General features: G+C 43.1%; 9 protein-coding genes across 10 annotated transcripts; 6 read left to right on the top strand and 3 right to left on the bottom strand.

Annotated features, from left to right (window-relative positions):
* Positions 1-2,200: 2,200 nt before the first annotated feature.
* Positions 2,201-3,070, top strand: FOXG_15792 (uncharacterized protein; the record flags this gene model as incomplete). The annotated part of the gene is made up of 2 exons (XM_018395905.1): positions 2,201-2,413; positions 2,474-3,070. The coding sequence occupies 2 exons, from the start codon at positions 2,201-2,203 to the stop codon at positions 3,068-3,070; spliced, it is 810 nt and encodes a 269-aa protein (XP_018256211.1).
* Positions 3,071-3,265: 195 nt separating this feature from the next.
* FOXG_22140 (uncharacterized protein) lies at positions 3,266-3,592 on the top strand (the record flags this gene model as incomplete). Its single annotated transcript, XM_018402538.1, has 1 exon — positions 3,266-3,592. The coding sequence occupies one exon, from the start codon at positions 3,266-3,268 to the stop codon at positions 3,590-3,592; it is 327 nt and encodes a 108-aa protein (XP_018256210.1).
* A 203-nt stretch (positions 3,593-3,795) lies between these two features.
* FOXG_22139 (uncharacterized protein) lies at positions 3,796-4,998 on the bottom strand (the record flags this gene model as incomplete). The annotated part of the gene is made up of 1 exon (XM_018402537.1): positions 3,796-4,998. The coding sequence occupies one exon, from the start codon at positions 4,996-4,998 to the stop codon at positions 3,796-3,798; it is 1,203 nt and encodes a 400-aa protein (XP_018256209.1).
* A 426-nt stretch (positions 4,999-5,424) lies between these two features.
* FOXG_22138 (uncharacterized protein) lies at positions 5,425-7,896 on the bottom strand. Of its 2 annotated transcripts, XM_018402535.1 has the most exons (7): positions 7,765-7,896; positions 7,593-7,709; positions 7,466-7,543; positions 7,248-7,409; positions 6,876-7,192; positions 5,922-6,820; positions 5,425-5,835 (listed from the first exon to the last, which is right to left on the bottom strand). In XM_018402535.1, exons 1-7 carry the CDS (start codon positions 7,854-7,856, stop codon positions 5,482-5,484), a joined length of 2,019 nt encoding a protein of 672 aa, XP_018256207.1. In that variant the 5' UTR covers positions 7,857-7,896; the 3' UTR covers positions 5,425-5,481. The 2 variants fall into 2 exon arrangements, with proteins under 2 accessions (XP_018256207.1, XP_018256208.1); XM_018402536.1 differs by lacking the exon at positions 5,425-5,835 and having other exon boundaries at positions 5,882-6,820.
* Positions 7,897-8,344: 448 nt separating this feature from the next.
* FOXG_22137 (uncharacterized protein) lies at positions 8,345-8,518 on the top strand (the record flags this gene model as incomplete). Its single annotated transcript, XM_018402534.1, has 1 exon — positions 8,345-8,518. One exon carries the CDS (start codon positions 8,345-8,347, stop codon positions 8,516-8,518), a length of 174 nt encoding a protein of 57 aa, XP_018256206.1.
* A 534-nt stretch (positions 8,519-9,052) lies between these two features.
* Positions 9,053-10,855, top strand: FOXG_15791 (uncharacterized protein; the record flags this gene model as incomplete). The annotated part of the gene is made up of 3 exons (XM_018395904.1): positions 9,053-9,567; positions 9,653-10,343; positions 10,400-10,855. 3 exons carry the CDS (start codon positions 9,053-9,055, stop codon positions 10,853-10,855), a joined length of 1,662 nt encoding a protein of 553 aa, XP_018256205.1.
* Positions 10,856-12,669: 1,814 nt separating this feature from the next.
* Positions 12,670-15,012, bottom strand: FOXG_15790 (uncharacterized protein; the record flags this gene model as incomplete). Its single annotated transcript, XM_018395903.1, has 5 exons — positions 12,670-13,093; positions 13,139-13,751; positions 13,814-14,241; positions 14,377-14,877; positions 14,939-15,012. 5 exons carry the CDS (start codon positions 15,010-15,012, stop codon positions 12,670-12,672), a joined length of 2,040 nt encoding a protein of 679 aa, XP_018256204.1.
* A 545-nt stretch (positions 15,013-15,557) lies between these two features.
* On the top strand, positions 15,558-16,743 carry FOXG_15789 (phytanoyl-CoA hydroxylase; the record flags this gene model as incomplete). Its single annotated transcript, XM_018395902.1, has 3 exons — positions 15,558-15,809; positions 15,877-16,653; positions 16,705-16,743. The coding sequence occupies 3 exons, from the start codon at positions 15,558-15,560 to the stop codon at positions 16,741-16,743; spliced, it is 1,068 nt and encodes a 355-aa protein (XP_018256203.1).
* A 1,390-nt stretch (positions 16,744-18,133) lies between these two features.
* On the top strand, positions 18,134-20,129 carry FOXG_22136 (uncharacterized protein; the record flags this gene model as incomplete). Its single annotated transcript, XM_018402533.1, has 9 exons — positions 18,134-18,223; positions 18,284-18,310; positions 18,369-18,418; positions 18,473-18,697; positions 18,751-18,880; positions 18,931-19,114; positions 19,230-19,669; positions 19,718-19,919; positions 19,984-20,129. 9 exons carry the CDS (start codon positions 18,134-18,136, stop codon positions 20,127-20,129), a joined length of 1,494 nt encoding a protein of 497 aa, XP_018256202.1.
* Positions 20,130-22,022: the final 1,893 nt, after the last annotated feature.

The following is a 22,022-nucleotide window of genomic DNA, read 5'->3' as shown; positions in this document are numbered from 1 at the left end:
ATCATATACTTAACCCGCTATGTCTAGGAAATATTTAAGTCGCTATAGGCTAGTTATACCTTTATCCTCTTACTTGCCTTTATTAATATTATTATTATCTTAATATTTATTTCTATTTCTATTTCTATTTCTATTTCTATTTCTATTTCTATTTCTATTTCTATTTCTATTTCTATTTCTATTTCTATTTCTATTTCTATTTCTATTTCTATTTCTATTTCTATTTCTATTTCTATTTCTATTTCTATTTCTATTTCTATTTCTATTTCTATTTCTATTTCTATTTCTATTTCTATTTCTATTTCTATTTCTATTTCTATTTCTATTTCTATTTCTATTTCTATTTCTATTTTTATTTTTATCCTTCGCTTATTTCTTTTTACTATTAAAGAATCTATTATTATAACTACTTATAACCCTATTGCTCTTATCTCTTTGAGTATATAATTTAATCAGCTCTATTACTTATTTATAAAGTAAATAGCCTAGTATTTAAATACTTTTTTTTATCTAATATAATATGCCTTTTAGTAAAAGCTTAAGTAATAATAATTAATAGGCTTATATTAACTTATTAATTCTTTCCTACTTTTATATTTAAATAACATATTACTTAGGGTTATTAATATAATATTACTAAGTTATTATAATATCTTAGTTAATATATTATTAAGCTATTAGTAATAATAATTTACTTTATAATTAAAGCTCTATTCAAGCTAGCTAAGTAATAATTACTTATAAGCTACTTTTTTATTTTTTTACTTCCTAGCTAACCTGCTTATTATTATATAATTATTTATTATAAAAAGTATTTCTTTTAATATTTTAACTATTTTACTTTACTTAAAAACGCTTAGTTATATAATATAAAATCTATTTTTAATTAAAACTATTTAAAATAAGTTAATAAAAAATCTAAAAAGATTTATATAACTTATTCTATAAGCTATATATTATTTAATAGAATTTTAATTATTTTAGGCTTAAGTTAAGATTTTTATAAGCTTTTAAAAAACTAAGTATAAGGTAAAAAGTAAGCTATTATATTTACTTATTTATTATATTTACTTATTATATAAGTTATACTTAAATTTATTATTATTTTATTACATTATACCTTACCTCTTATTAATTTAAATAATATTATTTTATATAATAATAAGATATTAATATATATTATAATTATATTTATTTAATATAATAAGCTATTTAAGTACTGGGCTATTATCTTTAGATATTATAATAAGCTTTAAGTTAGTTAATTTTAATATTTAAAGTAATCTTTAATATTCTTAAATACTAAACCCTTTAGCTAATAGATAAATTAAAAATATAACTTAATACTAATACTAGGCTAAATAGCTACTTAATATAACTAGTAGATAAGTATCTAATAGTTTAGGTTAAGTTATATAATATCTTTTATTACTACTTAATATTATCTCTTTTATATTAGTAATAAAAAGTAAAAAGAAAAGCAGTCTTATTTTTTTTCTATAAATTAAAGTCCTCTTTCCTCTATATTACTTTAACCCTAAGTTAGCACTAGCTAACCCTAAGTATAGAGTTAGGGCTAATCTAAACTAATTAGCGACTTAGCTTTAACTAAAGCGATTTAAACCAAATTTCCATACCCTGCAACCCTATTTTGGTATGCGATTTGACTTAAATCACCTCTTAATAGTTCTTAGGGTTAGAAATCGGGAAGGCTGCACCTTGACTGGCTAAACCGCGTCGCTGCTGTTGAGTGGACAAGCGTTCCGCCACTGAAAATTTTAAACTAGGAACGAACTAATCATGACATCGTTCAGCTGTAGGTCATATCACAAATCTCGCCCACAATGGCTCCAAGTTGCCCAGCGCCGAAACTCCGGCCCATCACGTGAGCGGGTTCGGAATGAAATAGCCACAAGGCAAAGCCCGAAAGCCAACTAAACTGCTCCTAGCTGTAGCTACACTCGCCATCTTGCTGCAGAGACTGATGTTCGGGAAACACCGAAGCTCGATAATTCCGACCATGCAGAGCGTGTGTATTAGTAACGCTCTCGGGTTAAGGTATAGAGGGCTTCATAAAATACCCTCGATTGTTCTAACCATCTCAACGTCCTCTCAGTACTGTAGTTTGTGACAGTTTTTACAAAACTGCTGTCATTCGCCGTCAAACTTCCATCATCGAGACTTGGATCACCTATTCATTATGGCTAACTTCGATTGGCATGCTGAGAGAACTGATCTCTCTGGTATCGCACTTTTGGATCGTGCCCCGGAGAGCGAGGGTATCGATCTCAAACAAGTCCGCCTCTATCGCCAAGGTCGACTTCGAGAGCAGATGGTCAAGTACGGCGTTGATGCTGTCATCCTATCTGATCCTGTCAACATCCGCTATGCAACTGGTACCCGAAACATGCAAGTAGGTAGCTATCTCTCAAGCTTAGCTGTGACCATATACTAATTCACTTTGCAACAACAGATCTTTAGCATGCGCAATGCCCCATCTCGTTACCTCCTTCTCACGGCCAAACGATCGATACTTTTCGAGTTTACAGGGTGCTCTCATCTCGCTGACGGATACGAAACAGTCGACGAAGTACGCGCTGCGAAAACGGCTAGCTTCGTCGCCGCCGGTCCCAAGATCGAAGAACGAGAAAAGGCTTGGGCGTTGGACATGGCCGAGCTTATCAGCCAAATCATCGACAAGCCCACGGCTGAGATTGCAGTGGGTTTGGAGCGTCTCAATGCTAATACTGCTATACAACTTCGCGACTCTGGTTTTAAGATCGTAGATGCGCAAAGGCCTGTCGAAATGGCACGCGCTATCAAGTCTCCAGAGGAGGTCAAGTGTGTAGTTGCATCTTTGCGCGCCACCGAGGTTGCTGTGGGAAAGTTGCGCGAGGCAATTCGTCCAGAGCAAATTGCTGGACCTGCAGATCAAGCCATAGCGAATATCCTCCCCGACGTCAGAGACATGTCCGCATTTCGTCACATCGTCGAACTTCGCCAAATCAACGCCGGAATCTACTCAGCCCTCCACTCAGCAGGCGGCATAAACCTCGAAGATACAACCTAACGACCTTGTTGCTCTTGACACTGACGTGGTTGGCTGCCATGGGTATTATTCTGATTTCTCACGGACGTTTCATGCTGGGCCCGACCCTCCCAGCGAGAAACAAAAGGAGCTTTATAGAGTGGCACATGAGCAGGTAGGTTATCCTTCTCCCCAACACGGAGAGGCCTCTGACGCCGTGTATAGGTTACGCATAATATGAGAATCCTCAAACCAGGCATGACATTTCGCGAATACTCTGATCAATCTTGGGACATCCCAGCTAAATACTACGAGAATCGCTATTATCTCTCCGCCCACGGATGTGGGCTGACAGGTGAATACCCCTATCTCTATCACCACGGTGACTTCCCCGATGCAGGCTATGATGGTGTTATCGAGCCGGGTATGGTTATTTGCGTAGAAAGTTATATCGGCGAGGAGGAGGGAACCGAGGGTGTCAAGCTTGAGCAACAGGTATTAATTACCGAAACAGGCATCGAACTTCTTTCAGAGTTCCCTTTTGAGTCTTCTTTACTAGATTAGATCAGATGGTTTCAACTGTTGTCAAGATGTATACATGAAGCTGAAAGGAATTGACATTCTCTCTATTTCAGCACATTTGGCAGCCTTTAATTGGAGCATTGAACAGTTTTAATAAGCAACAACGGCTGCTTCACGGAAGACTACACCGGATTGTCAACTATCAAAATCGACAACCGTCGTCTTGCCTAAGAAATGTACGTCTCTTAACAGCAAGAAGCCCATCTAGTTGTCTCTCTATAACTTAAGAAATCAGCGATATCGCATAAACCTTGAGTGTCAATAGCCTCCAGCCGTTGGGATAGGAGCCCAGCCCCGTGCGGTTCAATCAACTCCTGGCCCCTAATCAAGCTTTCTGTCATCGAAAAGAAGCCAATGTTGAGGCTGTCACGAATAGTCTCGACAAGCCATCGCCAAGCCTCTACATCATCGATAAGACCGACAGAGTCGAAATTGATCTCCCGAAGCGTTTTTCTGTGTCGAAGGAGCAGGAAGGTCAGTTCCATGCTTGTACAGTCGGTCCAGCCAACTGTCAACGCCCGCAGTTTTGGAATGCGCATCAGGGTGCAGAGTTGCGCGAACCGTCCTCTCGTGTCACGTCCCTCAAACTCCAAAGCCAGCTCAGATAGATCAGGTAGTAACCCGATGAAGTGAAGGAAACTCGGTACCCATGCCGAGGAATCTGTCGCAAGCTTTGGGTTGTTGGGGTTTAGGACAAGATGTAGCCGACGAAGACTAATAAGCCGAGACTTGGCAATAATAGCGACAGATGGTCCAATGAGTAGATCAGGAGTAATGCAGCTTTTCATCTCCGCTGAGCTGCGGATTCTTATATCAAGTTTCTCAATCTGAAGCTGGCTTATCGCGACAGCAGTAAGAACAGCTTGAATGATGCGGTAAGCAAACTTTGCCTCATTTGCCAAGATCTGGGCAGTCTCGGGTCCCCGCTTCGTGCTGATATGTTGATCAGCTCCTTGTATCCGATATGCACTCCTGATTCCGATCCTCTTGCAGTTTGTCAGGTTCAATAATGCTCGTGACAAGCATTCTGTGCCGCACTCCGTCCTGACTAAGACCTCTGAGTCACTGTTGTCTAGTGTTTTCTTGACTGCGTGCGCGTTCGCCATATACTGGTTAAAGAGTGACGCATGGTCAATAACGATCTCTAGCGTTTGAATGTATTGGCCAAGGCGAGGATGTTTGGATATTTTCTCGAGCTTCTGAAGGCTTTCATGATCTGATGTGATTCTGCGCGCGGTGAAAAAGCGCCTGGCAAATATTGTGATGGTTTTGGCATGGACTACACTGCATGTTTGTCGGAGATGGAGGATGTCTTGGGGGTCAAGCTGTGCAAAGATCAGGGCGGATACACTAACGGGCAGGTAAAGAAGATTTGCAGCGTGGGACATTAGTTTTGATCTGCAATAAACCTACAATTTGAATTGATACAAATTCGTTATTCTAGGCTGGAGCACGCCGTCTAAATACTGTGCCGCGGTGTCTAGTGATGTTGCACGACACAAGGCGCAGCACAGCAAAGCGAATGTGTCTGGTACGTATTTCTCACTCGCGGCGAGACTCCTTTACTGTCAGACACTTGAAAGGTGCCGGTCATCTGATCGGCCGGATCCCACCCTTCATCCTACGTTGTTCCGGTAGTTGTCGGAAATTGAACCTTGTCTGGAACTTGGGCGTGGAGTAAATTAACCCTAGCGTATGAGACAAAATTTGTTCTAGTCCTGTCTAAACAAGCTAACTTGGTGTGTTGTGGCAGAAAGACTTGAGTCAATTCAGGCCAAGCTTGAGTTTTGTCAAGATTTACATGTCTTCAGGTGCGTGTGTTAACAAAAACTTGTTTTTAGATAGATATGCAGAACTATATACTCCTGGCATTACGCAATTTGCCCATAGCCGCTATAGAGCATGAAGTGGCTCACCAAGTCATCTATGTAGACCTGCTCCGGATCCCCACCATTCTCATCAAAGGTGCTACTCAAGTCCGGAGCTAAATCACTAGCTGTAGGCCGTGTTGACGATTCCGCCAACGGATGTGTCATATGGGTGGTGATCTGGATTCTGGCCTGAGGTGCCTGTTCTGGAACTCCTCTTTGAGGACTTTTGTGGCACATGTCAGGATCCAGTAACTCCCATAGCAACCTTGGAGGGAAAGTCACTCCCCGTCCGTTGTCGTGTACATTCTGACCATGATACTCGGCGATGAGCTGCAGACTCTGTATCATCTCTAACTGCGTTCAATGTTAGCCGAGTCAATACAAGTATTGTGAGTCATCTTGACAGAAAAGCAGCGAGTAGCTACCATTCAAGTATCTACCTTCTGATATATATAAGGCCACGTCTGTGATATGCGGGACAAGTACATGCTGCACCAGGTGACATCATGTGCGGCTTTCTGAGATACTTGCTTATCCTCCACAAATTGTAGCAGCCAGGGAATAGTAGCGACTGCGGCAACCAAGTGCCCGATAAAAGGATCACGCAGCTCGAGTTGATGCTCATCGCAGAGTCGCAAGAAGTGGAATACCCAATTCGAGTGGAATCTGGCTGCATCTATGGTATGCTGTAGGAAAATTCCAGATTGAAGCCCCTTGGAGCAATTACGTACAGCAACTAGGTGTATAAAAGGGTGATTAAGGATGGATAAGTATGCATGACACTGGACTTGCATCAGTACCCACGGAATCCAATATTCTCGCTGCTGCAGGACTTCAGTCGGAGACCTTTTAGAGAAGGCGACGTTCCGCAGCAAGTGTCCTGCTGGAAGCTGGGAATCGCACTCGTATACCCTCGCAATGAGCTGTGCATACTTCGATCCTGGTAACCACGGAGACTCAGGCTTTGCATATTGAATATGGTGCAACCAAAGCGAGATATGACCCCAATTTGAAACCATTCTTATGTAGTAAGCAGTAACACCGTGGTCAACGCTGGAGGTGTAAGGATTGTAGAGATCCGATGGATAATCTTCGCTACCACTTGAAGACGATGGTGGAGGTATATGCGCACTTTGCGGGAAGTCTGGACCGGGTATTTCTTCGTCTGAGACACAGAAGCGAGGACTGAAAACTCTTTCAAGAATGTATACGCTCCAGGAGCATCGAAGACTTAGGTCGGTGTTGACGGGTTCGGAGAACGCATCGTTGGCCGCTAAACGACAGGCTTCGAGTCGAGATGCGGTTCCAATCGTCATTTGCGCTTGATATGGTTTGCATACTAATCAACTATTGTTAGACAACTCAGCAAATTAGGCTTGGTGGTCAATGATTACTCAGGATGTCACTCAAGGCGAGAAGACACAATGACTGGACAACTTGGAGCCTTGCGATCCCCTGCGAAGCAAGATCTTGAACCTCGTCCCTGGCACAGCGTGCGTAGTTCTCGATCAAATCCGACCGTGTTGGGAGATGGGCGATTTGTGCCTTGAGCGAGAGGCCAAGTGCCAGGAAGCTATAAAGAAGATGTCGAGTCGAAGACCTCAGATAATCTAATAATTCGTTTGGTCGGAATAAGGGCAGAGGTTGCAGATGAATCATCCTGCAGTAGATGTCAACAACATCGGCGAGCGCTTCGAGTGGTACATCTGGGCTTAAACGAAGCGTCAGTAATCTCGACGCGATCGTTGAAAGAAATTAGGACTTACTCGATGGGGGCGAATGTAGATGGGATTGAAGGATCTTGATCTGGAATATTGACTTCGTCAGCATCGAAGACATCTTGTTGTGCTTCGGCTGACTCTATTATCGATTCCTGTTCAGGGTCAGGGGCTTGTGGAGGTAAAGCTGAGCCATCGTTGGGTGCATTTCTCCCTTGTCAGCAACAGCAACTGACAGTTGAATCAATTGGACACGGATGGCGTACTGTAATAGGTCGTAAATGTTCTGGACCTGTGATTCCAAATCCTGAAACTTGTCTCGTAGAGAAGTCGCCTTTTTCGCCCTGATTTCGAGTCAGCAGCCGCAGATGGCAGGCAAGAATCGTGACTCGCTTCTTGTTAGGTGCATTGCTGGGTCGCGCCACTCTGGAACGATACCTGCAGGTCCGACCGATACGCGTGCAGCAAGAACAAGCGGGCCTCTCAGCTGTACACTTAGTCTTCCTGGCACTATACAAGGAATTTTATCAGTGATCCAGCTACTCTGCGCCAAAGGATTACTCACCGACAGGGTTCACACGCCTGTCGACTTCGTGAGTCTCGCTCACGGGTGACGTTCTCCATTATTGACTGGAGGTGCTGACCGGCTCGTAGCATGAATAGTTGATAAAACGCGTCTCCGAGGTTGGTGGGAACATGGAGTTGAAAGTTGAAACCCCGAAGTTCCGCTTCCGTTCTAAGGTTTAAGTTTGGGTGATGATTGCGACCACGTGAGCGGAACGTGTGGCGATCCTATGCTTGTTTGAGTATAGACCTATTCTACGAAGAGCGGGGTTACAAACTCCACGCAACAGACAGCCTTGGGATATGGGAGAGACCGTGGTTAAGAGGTAAGGATCGGTATTCGGATTTCTTGATTCATGGTATGCAAAGTTCTTGTTTGGTTTGCGTTGAATGCAAATTTAGTGCGTGATTCATGTAGCGGGTCTTGTCAAAATCGAAATACTGGACTTCCGCAGTTAACCCAGGCAGCGTCGATCAAGGCACTGCATAACTAAACAAACATTCATCATTAACAGTGACCGGAGGCTAGCGACATTAAACCGCGCCTGAGGAGAAGAGAAAAGAAAAGGCCCTACTATGATATGCCCACCTTCGGCATGTACAAAACAGGGTTGGGAAAATGGTGGCGTGCAGCCAACAAGGCTCTCTACTCCAATCTTTCGCCCCTTTCCAACCGGAATGTGCACTTCAAGAAATGGCGGAAGATGACCAGGAGCGGGGACTCCGATCCGTGGCAGTATCAATGGCAGAGATAAGGAGTAGACGAAAGATAAACTTAGTAACTCTTCGATGAAGGATGGAAAGCGACGAAAGGGAGCAATAACATCGTAGAAAATTAGATTGAAACCAGAACCACTGCAAATATCGACACTCTGGGCCACCCGCATGTCGCTTTCCAGCCTCTGGACAGAGTCAAGGGGCAAAATCCCAGACTTCCCCGGATTTCCCCAGCTTGTCTAGACGGTTCCGGATCTTAGTGGCCCGGCTGTTTGATTCAACACCCAATGGCTAGAATCATTATTAGGAGGGATTCCGAGACCAAGAGGCTTGTGTATCTTTCGATAGGTCGAAAGCCGACCCGCTCATCCGGTACGGTTAGAGCCACTAGGGAATAACAGGGATAATGGAACGATGGTGCGGAGGTGGGACTCGAGCTTATCATCTCTCATTTGACTATTTAACATCCGTACACCTCCCATTGCATTCCGTCTCTTCCATCTTGAATTCTCATTTCCCATTACGCTACATCATTTTGTCGATTTTCTATCTTTTCTTCTATGCTGAACGCCATGGATCCTCATTCGTCTACCCCAATGTACTCGGACAAAGAGAAGCAAGACAACGTGGGCTCTGCTGATCTTGGTAGCATTGGTCAGGGCGATGGCCTGGCTGAGTCGGGTCATCTGCGCCGCAGGTTGAACAATCGACAAATTCAACTTATCGCGGCTGGTGGTTCTATCGGAACAGCCCTCTTCATCAGTATCGGGGGTGGGCTGGCCAAGGGTGGCCCTGCCAATCTTTTGCTCGCCTTTACGCTTTACACAATGGTTCTTGCCCTCGTCAATAACTCCGTGGCCGAAATGAACACATATATGCCAGTCGCCGGTGGCTTTATTCGGCTTGCGGGCTACTGGGTCGATGATGCCCTGGGCTTTCTTGCGGGGTGGAACTTTTTTCTCTATGAAGCATTTCTAATCCCCTTCGAGATCACTGCTCTGAATCTGGTTATATCCTTTTGGAGTCCAGAGATTACAAAACCAGGGCCAACCGCTGGTATTTGTGCTGTTGTTATTATTCTTTATGGGTATGGCCTCCTCTACTATTTCTGATGGTTGACTTCGCCTCCGGAGTTCCAAAACCACCGAGAGTTGCTGACTTTGTGACAACAGACTTATCAACATCGTAGCGGTACGCGGATATGGCGAGGCAGAATTCTGGCTTTCTGGCGGAAAACTCATACTTATCTTTATTCTTTTCGCATTCACCTTTATCACGATGGTTGGCGGCAACCCTCAGGGTGATGCATACGGCTTTCGACATTTCTCGACCCCATTTGCGACTTATCTATCGACCGGCGACCTTGGCCGCTTTGAAGGATTTCTTGCTGCCCTCTTTACGGCGTCCTTTACGGTTGTTGGTCCCGAATATATCTCAATGGTATCTGCAGAAGCACAACGACCATCTATATATATCAAATCCGCCTTTATCACTGTTTACTACCGATTCTGCATATTCTTCGTTATCGGGGCCTTGGCTGTTGGTATTGTTGTCCCATATAATCACCCAACTCTGGTCGAGCTATACTATGGTGGGGGAGGTGGCGGTACTGCTGCAGCCTCGCCATATGTTATTGCTATGGAGACACTTGGCGTTGGAGTTCTGCCCCATATTGTCAATGCCTTGATCCTCACTTCGATCTTCTCAGCTGGTAATACATATACTTATTGTGCTACTCGAGCCTTGTATTCACTAGCCCTTGAAGGTCGGGCACCGCGGTTCCTACGGTATTGTAACAAGAGAGGAACTCCAGTGTATTGCTTTTACATCGTCATGCTATTTCCTCTCTTATCTTTCCTACAGGTAAGTGTGCACTACCTTCATGAATTCTCAACGTTCTGCTGACATGCTTCACTCAGGTCAGCAGTAGCTCAGCTGTTGTCTTGACATGGCTTATCGCTCTGATCACTGGCGGTGGACTGATTTCGTTCGTCATCATGTCCATAACTTTCATCAATTACCACAGAGCATGTGTAGCTCAAAACGTCGACCGCAAGAGCCGTCCCTACTATGGCTACTTTCAACCCTATGGCGCCTGGATTGCACTTGTCATCCAGACCACAATTCTCTTCACCTACGGGTACTACGCATTCCGCTCGTGGAGCGTCGAAGCATTCTTTCAGAACTATGCAATGCAGATCGTTGCTCTAATACTTTTTATTGGGTGGAAGGTAGTCAAGAAAACGAAGTATATCAAGCCGCATAAGGTAGATCTGATTTGGGAACGTCCTCAGATTGAAGCTTATGAAAGCTCTTTGTTGGGTGAGCCTGTTGGATTCTGGACTGAGATGGCTCAATTAGTGCATTTTTGGTAGAGGATTTGCAGTTGGCTATGTCTGACCAGCGGACTCTTCACTTACTAGGGTTGAACTGAATTGCGGCATTTTCAAGGCGATTAAAGGAAGCTGCTATAGATAAAAGTTTGGTGAAATTTTGGGGAGGCTGGGTGATGAAGGAGTCATTTTGAGAAATTTTACATTAGTGCCATGCGACCAAACTGCTTATGTGAAATACAAATGAACATTGAAATATGAAACAGCATAAAACTCTTAATAAGACACGATCTGTTCCATGTAAATAACTTCAATTTTGGCCAAGCACTGTGCAAGTGAAGTTTGACATTTTGTATGGGGAATTTCCTTTTCGCTGACCGGCAGGTGGGTACTGCATGGTAGAGCGCGGTCGTCTACATGGTTGGCACGGGCCTTCGTGGAAGAAACGCGGCGCATTTCCAGAGGGGAAATTCGGTAAGAAAATGGAGATTCTGATTGGTGCAGAAGTGGAAATGCGGCGCAGTTCTGGTCTATATGCTTGATTAGGGATTAATCCGATGTGGAGAACAAAGATGATGATTGTATTAATCAAGCATGCCTCCGGGCCCTTCTTTTCTCGAGAGGGGTTTTATGTCATGTCACGCCCCCTCTGACTAAGGTCAGGATATCGATCTATCAAAGGTTTCGTAATACAGGACCATAATCCAACATTTGGGGTTCTTCTGGAGCCCCGCTTCTTTGCCCGTCCTCTACGAGTCTTTCGTTCCTCAAGGCACTAAGGGCACGTCTTGCCCTTCATTCTTCCACCGGGACAGCAGATAGAACCGCCCAACTTATTACAGGCCTTGCTATCGCCCCCGCCGCTCTGAGTAGTACACTAGCCAGAATTTTCATTAGAAACAAGTTCTATGCTTTAATTATCAACTTTCTAGGACAGGGTATGGGTAAGATAAGTAGTTCTCATATACCTTTCCCTTATTGCATGCATAGTTTTTGCCATTAACCTTACAGGAGGTTCCGTTGCGTTCTGAGAGAGTACTGGCAAATAGCAGATAATAATCAAAGTGTCCCCATCAGGGTCAATGTTTTCGTGAATTATGGTCAAAGCTAACAACGTTACTATATTGTAAAAGAAGATTCTTCTTGCGATGATCACACAATCAGGCTGTAATTATTAAATGAAGAAAGATCCTTAGTACGCGGTATGTAATTATGTTAATATATAAACAGTACTCGAATTTTTAGCGGCCTTTATTTTCAGTCAGGCATGTCACCCTCTATCAGTACAAGCATAGCTCGAATGACGTGGAATTTCCTTGTGATCATTGATTCCTTGCAATGTCAAGGTTCAATGCGGTAGGACCAACATGATATCGGCTCTCTACCTATCACGACTGCATTATATGCTTAGGGCCCCGCCCGTAGCTGGCCTCATTATTGTAGGACTACACCACATGTCGAGTATCTGTATCCACTAAGTTAGGCATCTTGTCTTAATATAAAAATATAATTAACTAAGAAAAGGATATTTTATAATAAGTATAATAAAGCTTCATAAAAGAGAGTACTTTAGGAACTAACTATTAGAAGTTAAAATGTTAATTTGTTTCTTCCCTAGACAGGTTTTACTAGGGGACTGCTTTACTATATACGCCCGTGATATATATAATTATCCTTTTCATAAACGTCAAGCCTGAATCTAAGCGATGTTATCAGGTATAGCCTCTTTAGTAAATGTATTATTGAGTTAAAACCACAAGTAATACATAAAAGACGCCGGGAAAGCACTACCTAGTCAGAAAAGAAATGCTGTGGGAAACTTCAAATACAGTATTGTCAAAGTCTGAATGTCATTATTAAGATGTGATATTGAAGAAAGAGATCGGATCCCATGAAGCAACTGACGGCATCGAAAATAAACCGTCCATTGTATCTGTGAAGTCAAATGACTGCAGGCCAAGATCGTCAAAGTAAGGAACTTGAGCTATGGAAGCATCTGTTCCCACGGTTGGCAGTATATCTGCCATCGCAGAATTTCTCAGTTCGTCATTGATGTTGTTCAGATTTTCATTGTTGACCGACAAAGTATGCGTTCGTCTGAACCACAGTCTCTCCAAAAGCCTCGCATATGACGCCGCGATGTGCTTCTTATCAACTGCGGCAACTTTGAGAACTGAAATAAAGCGACCCATTAGACATGCTAAATGAGTATGCTTTCCTGAAGAAATGGCACCACAGGCGTGAGCTTTGTATAAGAAAACAGCAGAATGAATCTCGTAACTGTCCCAGTCAGCATCCATTTAGCATGATCCCAGACACACTTACAGGTAGAAGCGTGCAGGCATGTAGCGCAGGTGCTTCTCGGGATGTATGTCATCTGTCGCAATCCTGATCAACGCCTCTGCAGCATCGGCAGCTTCGTAAATATGTCGCGCATCGGGACTCGCCATTGCAGAGTCAGGAAATATTTTAGAAGCTCTTGGCCTAGAATCATTCGAAGAATCAGAGCTAGTACCATTGTTGATGGATGCACGGTAGATGACGGCTTGAAACGCAAATGCGTTCACATAGAGACGAAGATATTCCTGCATTAAAATCAAGCAACTCTTGAGATGGGGTGAGATGGAAAAAGATGCCCATGCATGCTGCCACGAATACATGGCTTTTGTTGTGTCATCGACGTATTTGGTGTAGTCACCTCGCATCATGAGCTCAGCGGTCCTTGATCTGGAGGCAAAGAGAATGTCGTGTGCATTACCGAAGAGTGTCGTTAATTCGACTTGAGCTTGAATGAACGAAGCAAAGTCTTCATCGTGAGACCGTGTAGGCTGCAGGGTCGGGAAGTCTCGGGCAGTGAAACGTGCTGAGAGAGCGGGACCTCGGCACCAAAAAGCTTGACCCATTCGAATCGAGATCTGGCGGTCTGAGAGATATGTGACTGAAAGGGTACATATGAGCTTGATACTCAGTTTATCTATGCCATGAGGATGGGAGGCTTACATGTCCAGGCAAGTCTTTCTCGATGAACAGAATCAAGCTCGACATCTTCTCCCTTGAAGCCACTGTCCTCTAAGCGTAGCAAGTATGCCAGTCTCACAGCCAGACCAACGATTGACCAGGCCGCAGCTTCATCACCATCATCAACTTGGGTCCGGTTGTGCAGGGTCCATTCACCCATTAGTAACAGGCCCTCGACGGTCCCGACCTTACGGACGGAAGCCCTGCCCAGGACCACGTTCAGAATCAGACCTCTCATGTACTCCCAGATGGATTTGTGCGTTTCTGTGAGGTCAGGCCGCTCTTTTGAGGCAACGATTAGGATAGCTGTGAGGAGAAACGTTTCCGTTTTAATTGTCTCAAGGATGCATTCTGGTCTTAATACATCCGTGGGGACTATGGGAAAGAAACAGTGGAAATTATCTGCATAGCTTGGGGCTAGTGTTAGCTATGGGACGATTATAAATTCTTTCATGTTCAGGTGCAAACTGCGTATAAGCTAGTATTGGGTGAAATGGTATACTTGAGTTCAGCGATTAGCTTCATTCACAGATTGATTTACTTACTGCCTCAATAACTGTATAAGAATGATCGGATCGAGAGTCCCATCTTTGACCGGAGGGTAATCGTTGACGGTTGCCTCACTGGCCATTCCTGGTTGTAGGTGGCCAGGTCGAGCTATCTGCATCGTGATGGTTGATGGTGACGCCTCTGTTCCCTTTACTTGGCTCTCATATTCGTTGGACGCATGCTGATTCTCGTCCAAGCCATCTTCATCTTCAGGTTGACCAGCTGCATGTGCAAGCACAAGCAGAGCATCGCTAGGGTTCTGTAGCTTGTCATGGACGTTATCTTCTCTGGGTTTTGCAATGCTTGTCTGTTGCGGAGAGACGTGGTCGCTTGAAGATACCGAACGGGCTGTCTTTCCTCGATAGTCTTTGGTACTTTGACGCGAGCGACGATGGTGAGAATAATCACCTCCTCTTCGGGAACCTGCAAGAATACATTCGGCACCCTCTCTAAGACATTTTGCACAAGGAGGTTTTCCAGCATCACCACCAGAACCTCTATAATCAATCAGTCAGCGATAGTTATTCCTCTTAACCTCTGAGGTGCGGGGTGGCCCACAAGTCGCAACGCGTCTTCCGCGAACGGCATCGAACGCACGCCCGGTACTGCCTGAAACCCAAACCCTTTGTCATGGCTCCAGATAAAAATATTGAAAGGATCAGCTTTAGCAGTAAATCCGTCGAACACGATAATAAAGTCCGGGGTTGACCAAGGTACCATTCGTTGAAGCAGCACGGAGAATGTGTTACCCCCAACTTTTTCCTTGCGGGGAAGGACTGGGGCAACTATAACCATCTATTGCCGAGATTCTACACTAGGCTGTAGACGGCTATAGACGGACACACTGCTGACATGAAATCATTCTGCTTGTGTGGGCTAGCGCTCTGCGAATGACCATTCGTCGGCTTGACCAATGTGCATTAGAAATTACGTTAGAAAGATTGTAATTGGATCCATTGAATATGAAATTCAGTGGAGCTTGTCTGACAACTATATCGTAACCACTCACTTTGAGTTGTCTGCGGGAGCGGATATAAGAACAGCATCACTACTCGTCAATTGATGATCAGTCAATCCGTTATGCCATGACATATCCTGACTTTTCAAGTCCGAGTTATCCAGCCATTGCTCTTATCACCTCTCTCATTAAACACTTTTCAGCGTGATACCTTTCAGTATGGCCCCCAGCCGTACCGAGATCCTGCCCGCTGAAGAGCCTGCGACACTTTCAGCTCACAATCTCAAGGTATTGAACGGAGCCTCTCAAGATCCCTATGGGCACTACTTTCCAGCGGACCCAGCAACTTTGAATCTCGAATCGAACTATGGGCCCATGGAGTCCGATATGATTGGTTATCTTCAACCAACAACCAAGGACACTCCAATCGAGGTAATGCATGAGAGATTCGAAAGAGATGGTTACCTATTTGTCAGTATATCCATTAACATCAATGCTGGAAGCATCATGAACATGCTGCTAATCTTTCTGTGCGTAGGTCAAGGGATGCATCAACAAGGAAGCCTCTCTTGACTGCCGCCGGGACTATTTTACACACATGGCTCCCAGCGGTCTTCTCCAGGAGGGTAGCGACCCAGTTGATGGCATTTACTCCGGTGCAGATACCCGCAAATACCTCCCTCCGGGTAACCTTCGCCGTCTTTTCGGCCTCAAGGACGATCCGGACAGTGAACGATACGTCGATCTTATGATTTCGGCACACGAAGCCAACTTCTACGTTGAGTTTTGCAAAAACAAGCAGCTGCACGACTTCGTCCGTCAGTTTACAGGCTGGAAGAACCCTCACATGCTGCAACGCACGATGTTACGGGCTTTTGTGCCCAATAGTGAGCTAACGCCGGTTCACTTTGATCAAATGTACCTTCGAGCAGGTCCTCCCACCAGTCTGACTGCTTGGATCCCCATTGGTGACGTTTCCCTCGAGGGAGGTGGTCTTATGTACCTGCAAGGCTCAACCGATGTTGGCAAGAAAACGGAGAATGATTTTGCCAAGAACGCACATAACTTGACCGACGAGGAACGGGTCAGTGCTTTCAACAAGAATATGAATGATGGTGGCTTTCTGAGCAGAGACACGGTCGCCTATGGCAAGGAGACACAGAGGAAGTGGCTCATTGCCAAGTATGAGGCAGGAGACGTCATCTTCCATAATCCTTACATGGTCCATGCTAGCTGCAAGAATCGGGATCCTGAGAATAAGATTCGCCTTGCGACAGATGTGAGATTCGTCGACCCCGAGAAACCTTATGATACTGTGAGTGTTTCTTCTACGCGTGACTTCCAGTGGGATGCTGACGGATTCTAGCGTTGGATGACGGTCTATAGACCTTTGGATGGACTGTAGATACATTGCGTAGGAAGAATCAAAGTTCAGTGTAGGGCAAGGTTTCGAGCATAAGTAATGGCCAAATTGTAAAGTTCAAATGTTCGAAAAATGTCTTTGTTCCGCTGCGCTGTGACTATCCAGTATGTCTTAGAATATGGATGTTGCAGAAGTAATGTTCATCGTTGGAAGGTATTTTGTTACTGAATATGTCACAAGGTATTAGTATCATAGTATTGTACATGTGCACCTTCCTCTTAGCAATAGCATCGGCTTTGTAAGCTACAGAGTAGCGACTTCTAGGTACATATCTCTACATTTTAAGCGGATCTGTTGTCTATTTAGGAGATAGAAATGCCTCTGAGCCATTTTTGGCTCAGAGGTGAGCATACTCTTTAGTAGCTCTAAGTATATAGATTAGTCCTAAATCGGCGCTGCTTTTAACAGTGCAGGTCAGCCTGGTTACTACCCACTATAAGCTGCTAAGATATTTAACTATACTACCCTATTATAGTCTATATAAGTTTATACTTCGTAAAGGTGGCTGAAGTAATTAATACTATATGGAGAAATAAATAATAGGTAATAATATTATAAGAGAGGAAGCTGTAATTATTTATTACTAAAGAGGTAGTAGTAGTTATCACCAACAGGATTACGACTACAGACGTAGTGGTGAAGTATGATATGTATTTAAGGAGTGGATAATAACTTTTTCTTTAAAATAACTTCTATTTATCCCATGTAATACTTTCAAAAGACCGAAGGACTGCCTGGCGGAGACTCAGGCCCCCGGACTAACCAGCGTTATTCCGTACACCCTCAAGTCTAACTGATGCAGCACGAAAACACATCTAAGCCTACGGACAAGATGTGGGGTCAAGACGGCAATAGATACCTCGGAGAATGAGATCATGGCCAGTGTCGATGTCCTTAATCTTCTGTGGTCAATCTGATTGGTGGAAATGCAACTCAAATGCGCCAACTCACCGGTTTGGCAGGATATGTCACATGAGCGGGGAATGGATATCTCGAATTCGTTGCGTGATACCCCGTCTACAGCCGCCCTTCCCCAGTATTCACAGCCTAGTCACTCCCTTCCCCGGACTAAGCGAAGTGGCAATGATGCGAGAAAAGAGTATTTGGTGGGGTTTACAAGCCTAGACCTGCATAAGGTTTAGATAGATGGCGCTATCCTTGGAAGGCGTTTGCGGGGTAGGCTTGAATGAGATAGATCCAGTCGCCGTCTATTGCCGTTAAGACTTGAGGCGCCTCGGCCTCTAGAACTGACTCGTGACTGAGCACAGAAGTTGCGGAGTCGGGATAGTTAAAAGGTTATGGTTTTGTCACGAATAAATGAATTTGATCAGTAGCTTTACCGCACCAGATCGTCTCACCATCTAGACTCATCATGTTTTTGCAAAGGTTTGTGCGCAACGACGCAACGAAGAACGACCCCCCAGAGATCTACAATGTGAGGACTGTATTGGTTAGTTTGATAGTAAGTTTGTGACTGTTGTAGAAGCCTCTGGCAGATCGACTTACTAACTACTGATTACAGGCATGCGGTGGTGCACTCCTCTTCGGCGTAAGCATACGAACTCATTAACACAATAACCAAGAATGGGAATAACTAATACCCTTAGATGGATATGGGTGTTATGGGAGGCGTACTTACCATGCCTACATTCAAAGAGTCAGTAGCTACGCCTTGATGTCAAGTCTCTATCTGAACTAACAGACGGCAAAGACAGTATGGTCTAACCGATAAACCTGCGGCCGAAATCGCCAATCTTTCTTCGAACATTGTCTCAGCCATCCAGGCTGGATCATTTCTAGGCTGTATTATATCCATGTGGCTAGCCAACTTTATTGGTCGACGGCTCTCCCTTATGGCTGTCGCTCTTCTGGTATTCGTTGGTGTTGCCATGCAAGCTGCTGCTAGCGGCCATCTTTCACTCATGTATATCGGAAGGTAAGTTGGTAACGGCTCACAGATCGTCACATTGCCGTGCTAACTTGGCACAGGTTTATCACTGGCATTGCTGTCGGCATCGCCTCCACCGTTAGCCCACTTTATGTATCCGAGAACGCTCCGCGTGGCATCCGAGGTCTGCTTACTGGTTTCTACCAGCTCTCTATTGTTACAGGCTTGACGGTGAGTTGCGATAAAAAGTCAATGGTTAACAGATCGACTAATGTCTTGAGACAGCTCGCGTTCTGGATCAATTACGGCTGCCTGCTTCACGTCAAGGGACACGCACAATTCATCAATACCTCCTTCCTTTGCAGGCTCTTCCTGTTGTCCATATATATCTTTGGGCATGGATATTTGCCCATCGAATCGGCTTCGATTTCTTGACCAGAAAAAGCCCAAACACAGGCCATCATGGTTTCTTTTCCAAACTTGAGAGGATTGCCCCCAGGCTGCCCTTATATAGCGGATGAGATGGATAGAATTTATTTACAGCTCGAGGAAGAGCGATTGTTAGTCGCTAACAGCACAGCCTGGATTCTGATTAAAGAAGCGTTCACCGTCAAGTCATATAGACGTCGCACATTTCTCTGCATCATGCTCATGATGTGGAGTAACCTCACTGGTACCAATGCGATGACATATTACTCACCTACAATCTTCAAATCTGTAGGGTTATCGTCCTCTTCAGCTGGATTGTTCGCCACCGGAATCTATGGTATTGTAAAGATGGTGTCCTGTGCCATTTTTATCTTCTTTGTAACGGACACACTTGGGAGACGCAAGAGTCTTTTATGGACTGCTGTTGTGCAAGGATTGGCGTTGTTTTACGTCGGATTCTATGTTCGATTCGACCCTCCTAAGCCTGACTCTCCTGTTGGAGCTCCAGGTTACGTTGCCATAGTGGCCATCTATATTTTTGCTGCTGTCTATCAGTTTGGTTGGGGTCCTGTGGTCTGGACCTACTGCTCGGTAATGACTTATATTGTCTGATTTCATTTCATAACTAACAGCATCTAGGAAATCCCTGCTGCTCGTATGCGAGCTCTCCAGATGGGCATGGCGACTGCCAGCCAATGGCTGTTCAACTTTGTGGTTGCCAAATGCACACCAAGCATGTTTGCTACGCTTGGCAAGGGAGGGTTTGGCACTTATTTTGTCTACGGCTCGTTCTGTTTTACGATGGTTGTATTTGCTTGGGTCTTTGTTCCCGAAACTAAAGGTGGGTTCTCGAGTTAAAACTCTGCCTTTAGAATTCTCTCGGCCTTACTAACAGGAATGTTCAGGACTTGCTCTGGAGGATATGGATGAACTCTTCGCACAAGATGATGTACGTGCCAACTTCATACCGACTCGACTGGCTGGATTTGCAGTAGGGGGTATTACGAAGGAAGATATTGATCCTAAGACTGAACATGTCGATAAGGTTTAGAAGGGCTAGAAAGCTACTTTCTGGTAGTCGGCAGTCTTATGATACAGGGATGCAGGCATGCTGTTAAAACAGATGTGCAATAGTGTTAGTAGTTCAGGAAGCTGAAACCATAATCCTGATGTGTCTGATAGTATGAATTATTCACTCGAGGTAAGCAACTGCAGACTATAAAATTAAATCTTATTAGGTCAAGTTATATACAGTGTTTTCAAACACAACCATAAGATAAGGCGTTATACACTACGCCTAACAACATACTAAACTTATTATTAAGTTAATAGATTATACAGCTGTTATAGAAACCTAACATATTTTCCCCCTATAGAGCCTTGCAATTACCCCTCTTCTATCTATATTGCAGTATACTATCCCCCTTATCTTTACGCCCTTATAGTCGAAGACTATGACCAGCCTGGTCTATCTATCATCAGGGCTCGGTCAACTCCAGTACCTTCGTGGCCTGCCACTAGATGGCCTCGAGCTACTTATCATATAAACCATAGGCCTTAATAAACTTCCTCTCCCTCTGGCCTAGATTTGCCCCTTTAAGTAACTTCCCTTTTAGCTTACTAAGTTACTTTATTTTAGTATTAAGCAAGCCTTTATTAATTAGCTTATAATAAGGCTATATAAGTAGGAGGATCTTATAATTAAAGATTACTAATTATTATTATCTTTTTTTCCTTAGTCTTTTTAAAGTTTTATTATTATATTATAAAGTTTATTATAATTATATTTTTTAATAGCTTTTTTAACCTTATTAATTATATCATAGCCTTTTATTAGATAAAGTGTACTAGGATTAGGTGTTAATAGACTTTTTTTAATAGTAGGTATTATAATAATATAGCTATAATATTATTAGTAGTTATTAAGAGAGAAGCAATGCCGAAGCCACACATAAAGCAAGACAAGATGTTTTTAAATACAACCATAAGATAAGGCGTCATACACTACGCCTAAGAACACAATAACCTTATTATTAAGTCAAAAGGTTATATAGCTGCTGCCTTAAACCTTAAGATCCAACTGAACAAGTGGCCTCCATTCACAAGGTAGTGGACCGAGGCTGACTCAGCCGGTTAGTAATGCATTGGATCAGGTCATAAGACAAAGCAGTAATAATAAACACAGTAAAATAACACTTCAACTATTAGTAGTTATAATTAAAACTTAAATTAGGTCACTTACTAGTAAGTTTATAATATAGTCTTTACTACCTAGCCTTTAACTAACATAGAGTAGGACTATAATAGATAATTAAAGTATATTTTTAAAGCAAGTTATAAAAAGAAGATTAAGGCTACCTAAAAAGTAAATAAGGCTTATTAACTAGTATATATACAGCTAGGTTTAGGTTATATTTAAGGTGTTTAATTATAATATTATGAACTTAGTAAAGCTTTGCCATCAAAGAGGTAATAAATATTTAAATTATATTAAACTTTAAACATATTTAAATATACCTTTTATGCCTAACTTATAGACTTAAAAAAATATATATATAATAATAAAACATAATAAAATATAATAAACTATATAATTTTAAATTTTATTTTATAAAATCTCCTTTATTAAAGTTTTATAAACTTTAAAAATAATACTAATCTTAAATAACCCTAATTAACCATAAGTAAAAGTTTTAATTAACTAATAACTTAGTAATAAGTAATATTATAATAATATATAGCCTGTAAAATTGTATTTATATGGATAATTCTATTGGAATTGTCTATAAATAATTTTTAGGCTACGAAAATACAACCTCGGATTCTGAACTAAGTTTAAGAGAATTTATAAACCCCCAAAGTTGGTGGGGTATAACACTTGGCAATAGAGGAGTTCTATCTAAATTGTTTAGGCCCTATTACCTATTACGGAAGACGACAGGCA

The sequence above is a fragment of the Fusarium oxysporum genome, chromosome 8, assembly GCF_000149955.1.
Source record: "Fusarium oxysporum f. sp. lycopersici 4287 chromosome 8, whole genome shotgun sequence".
Classification (NCBI taxonomy): Eukaryota; Fungi; Ascomycota; class Sordariomycetes; order Hypocreales; family Nectriaceae; genus Fusarium; species Fusarium oxysporum.
Note: the sequence above shows the minus strand (reverse complement) of the source record. Positions and strands in the feature narration are given on the sequence as shown.

Bases quoted from the DNA above. Each gene is read 5' to 3' on its own strand.
- FOXG_22138 (XM_018402535.1), bottom strand. From the start codon at position 7,856: ATGCTACGAGCCGGTCAGCACCTCCAGTCAATAATGGAGAACGTCACC. The intron at 7,410-7,465 runs GTACGCCATCCG...CTGACAAGGGAG, and splicing joins AACATTTACGACCTATTACA to AAATGCACCCAACGATGGCT. The intron at 5,836-5,921 runs GTAGATACTTGA...CATTGAACGCAG, and splicing joins GGCCTTATATATATCAGAAG to TTAGAGATGATACAGAGTCT.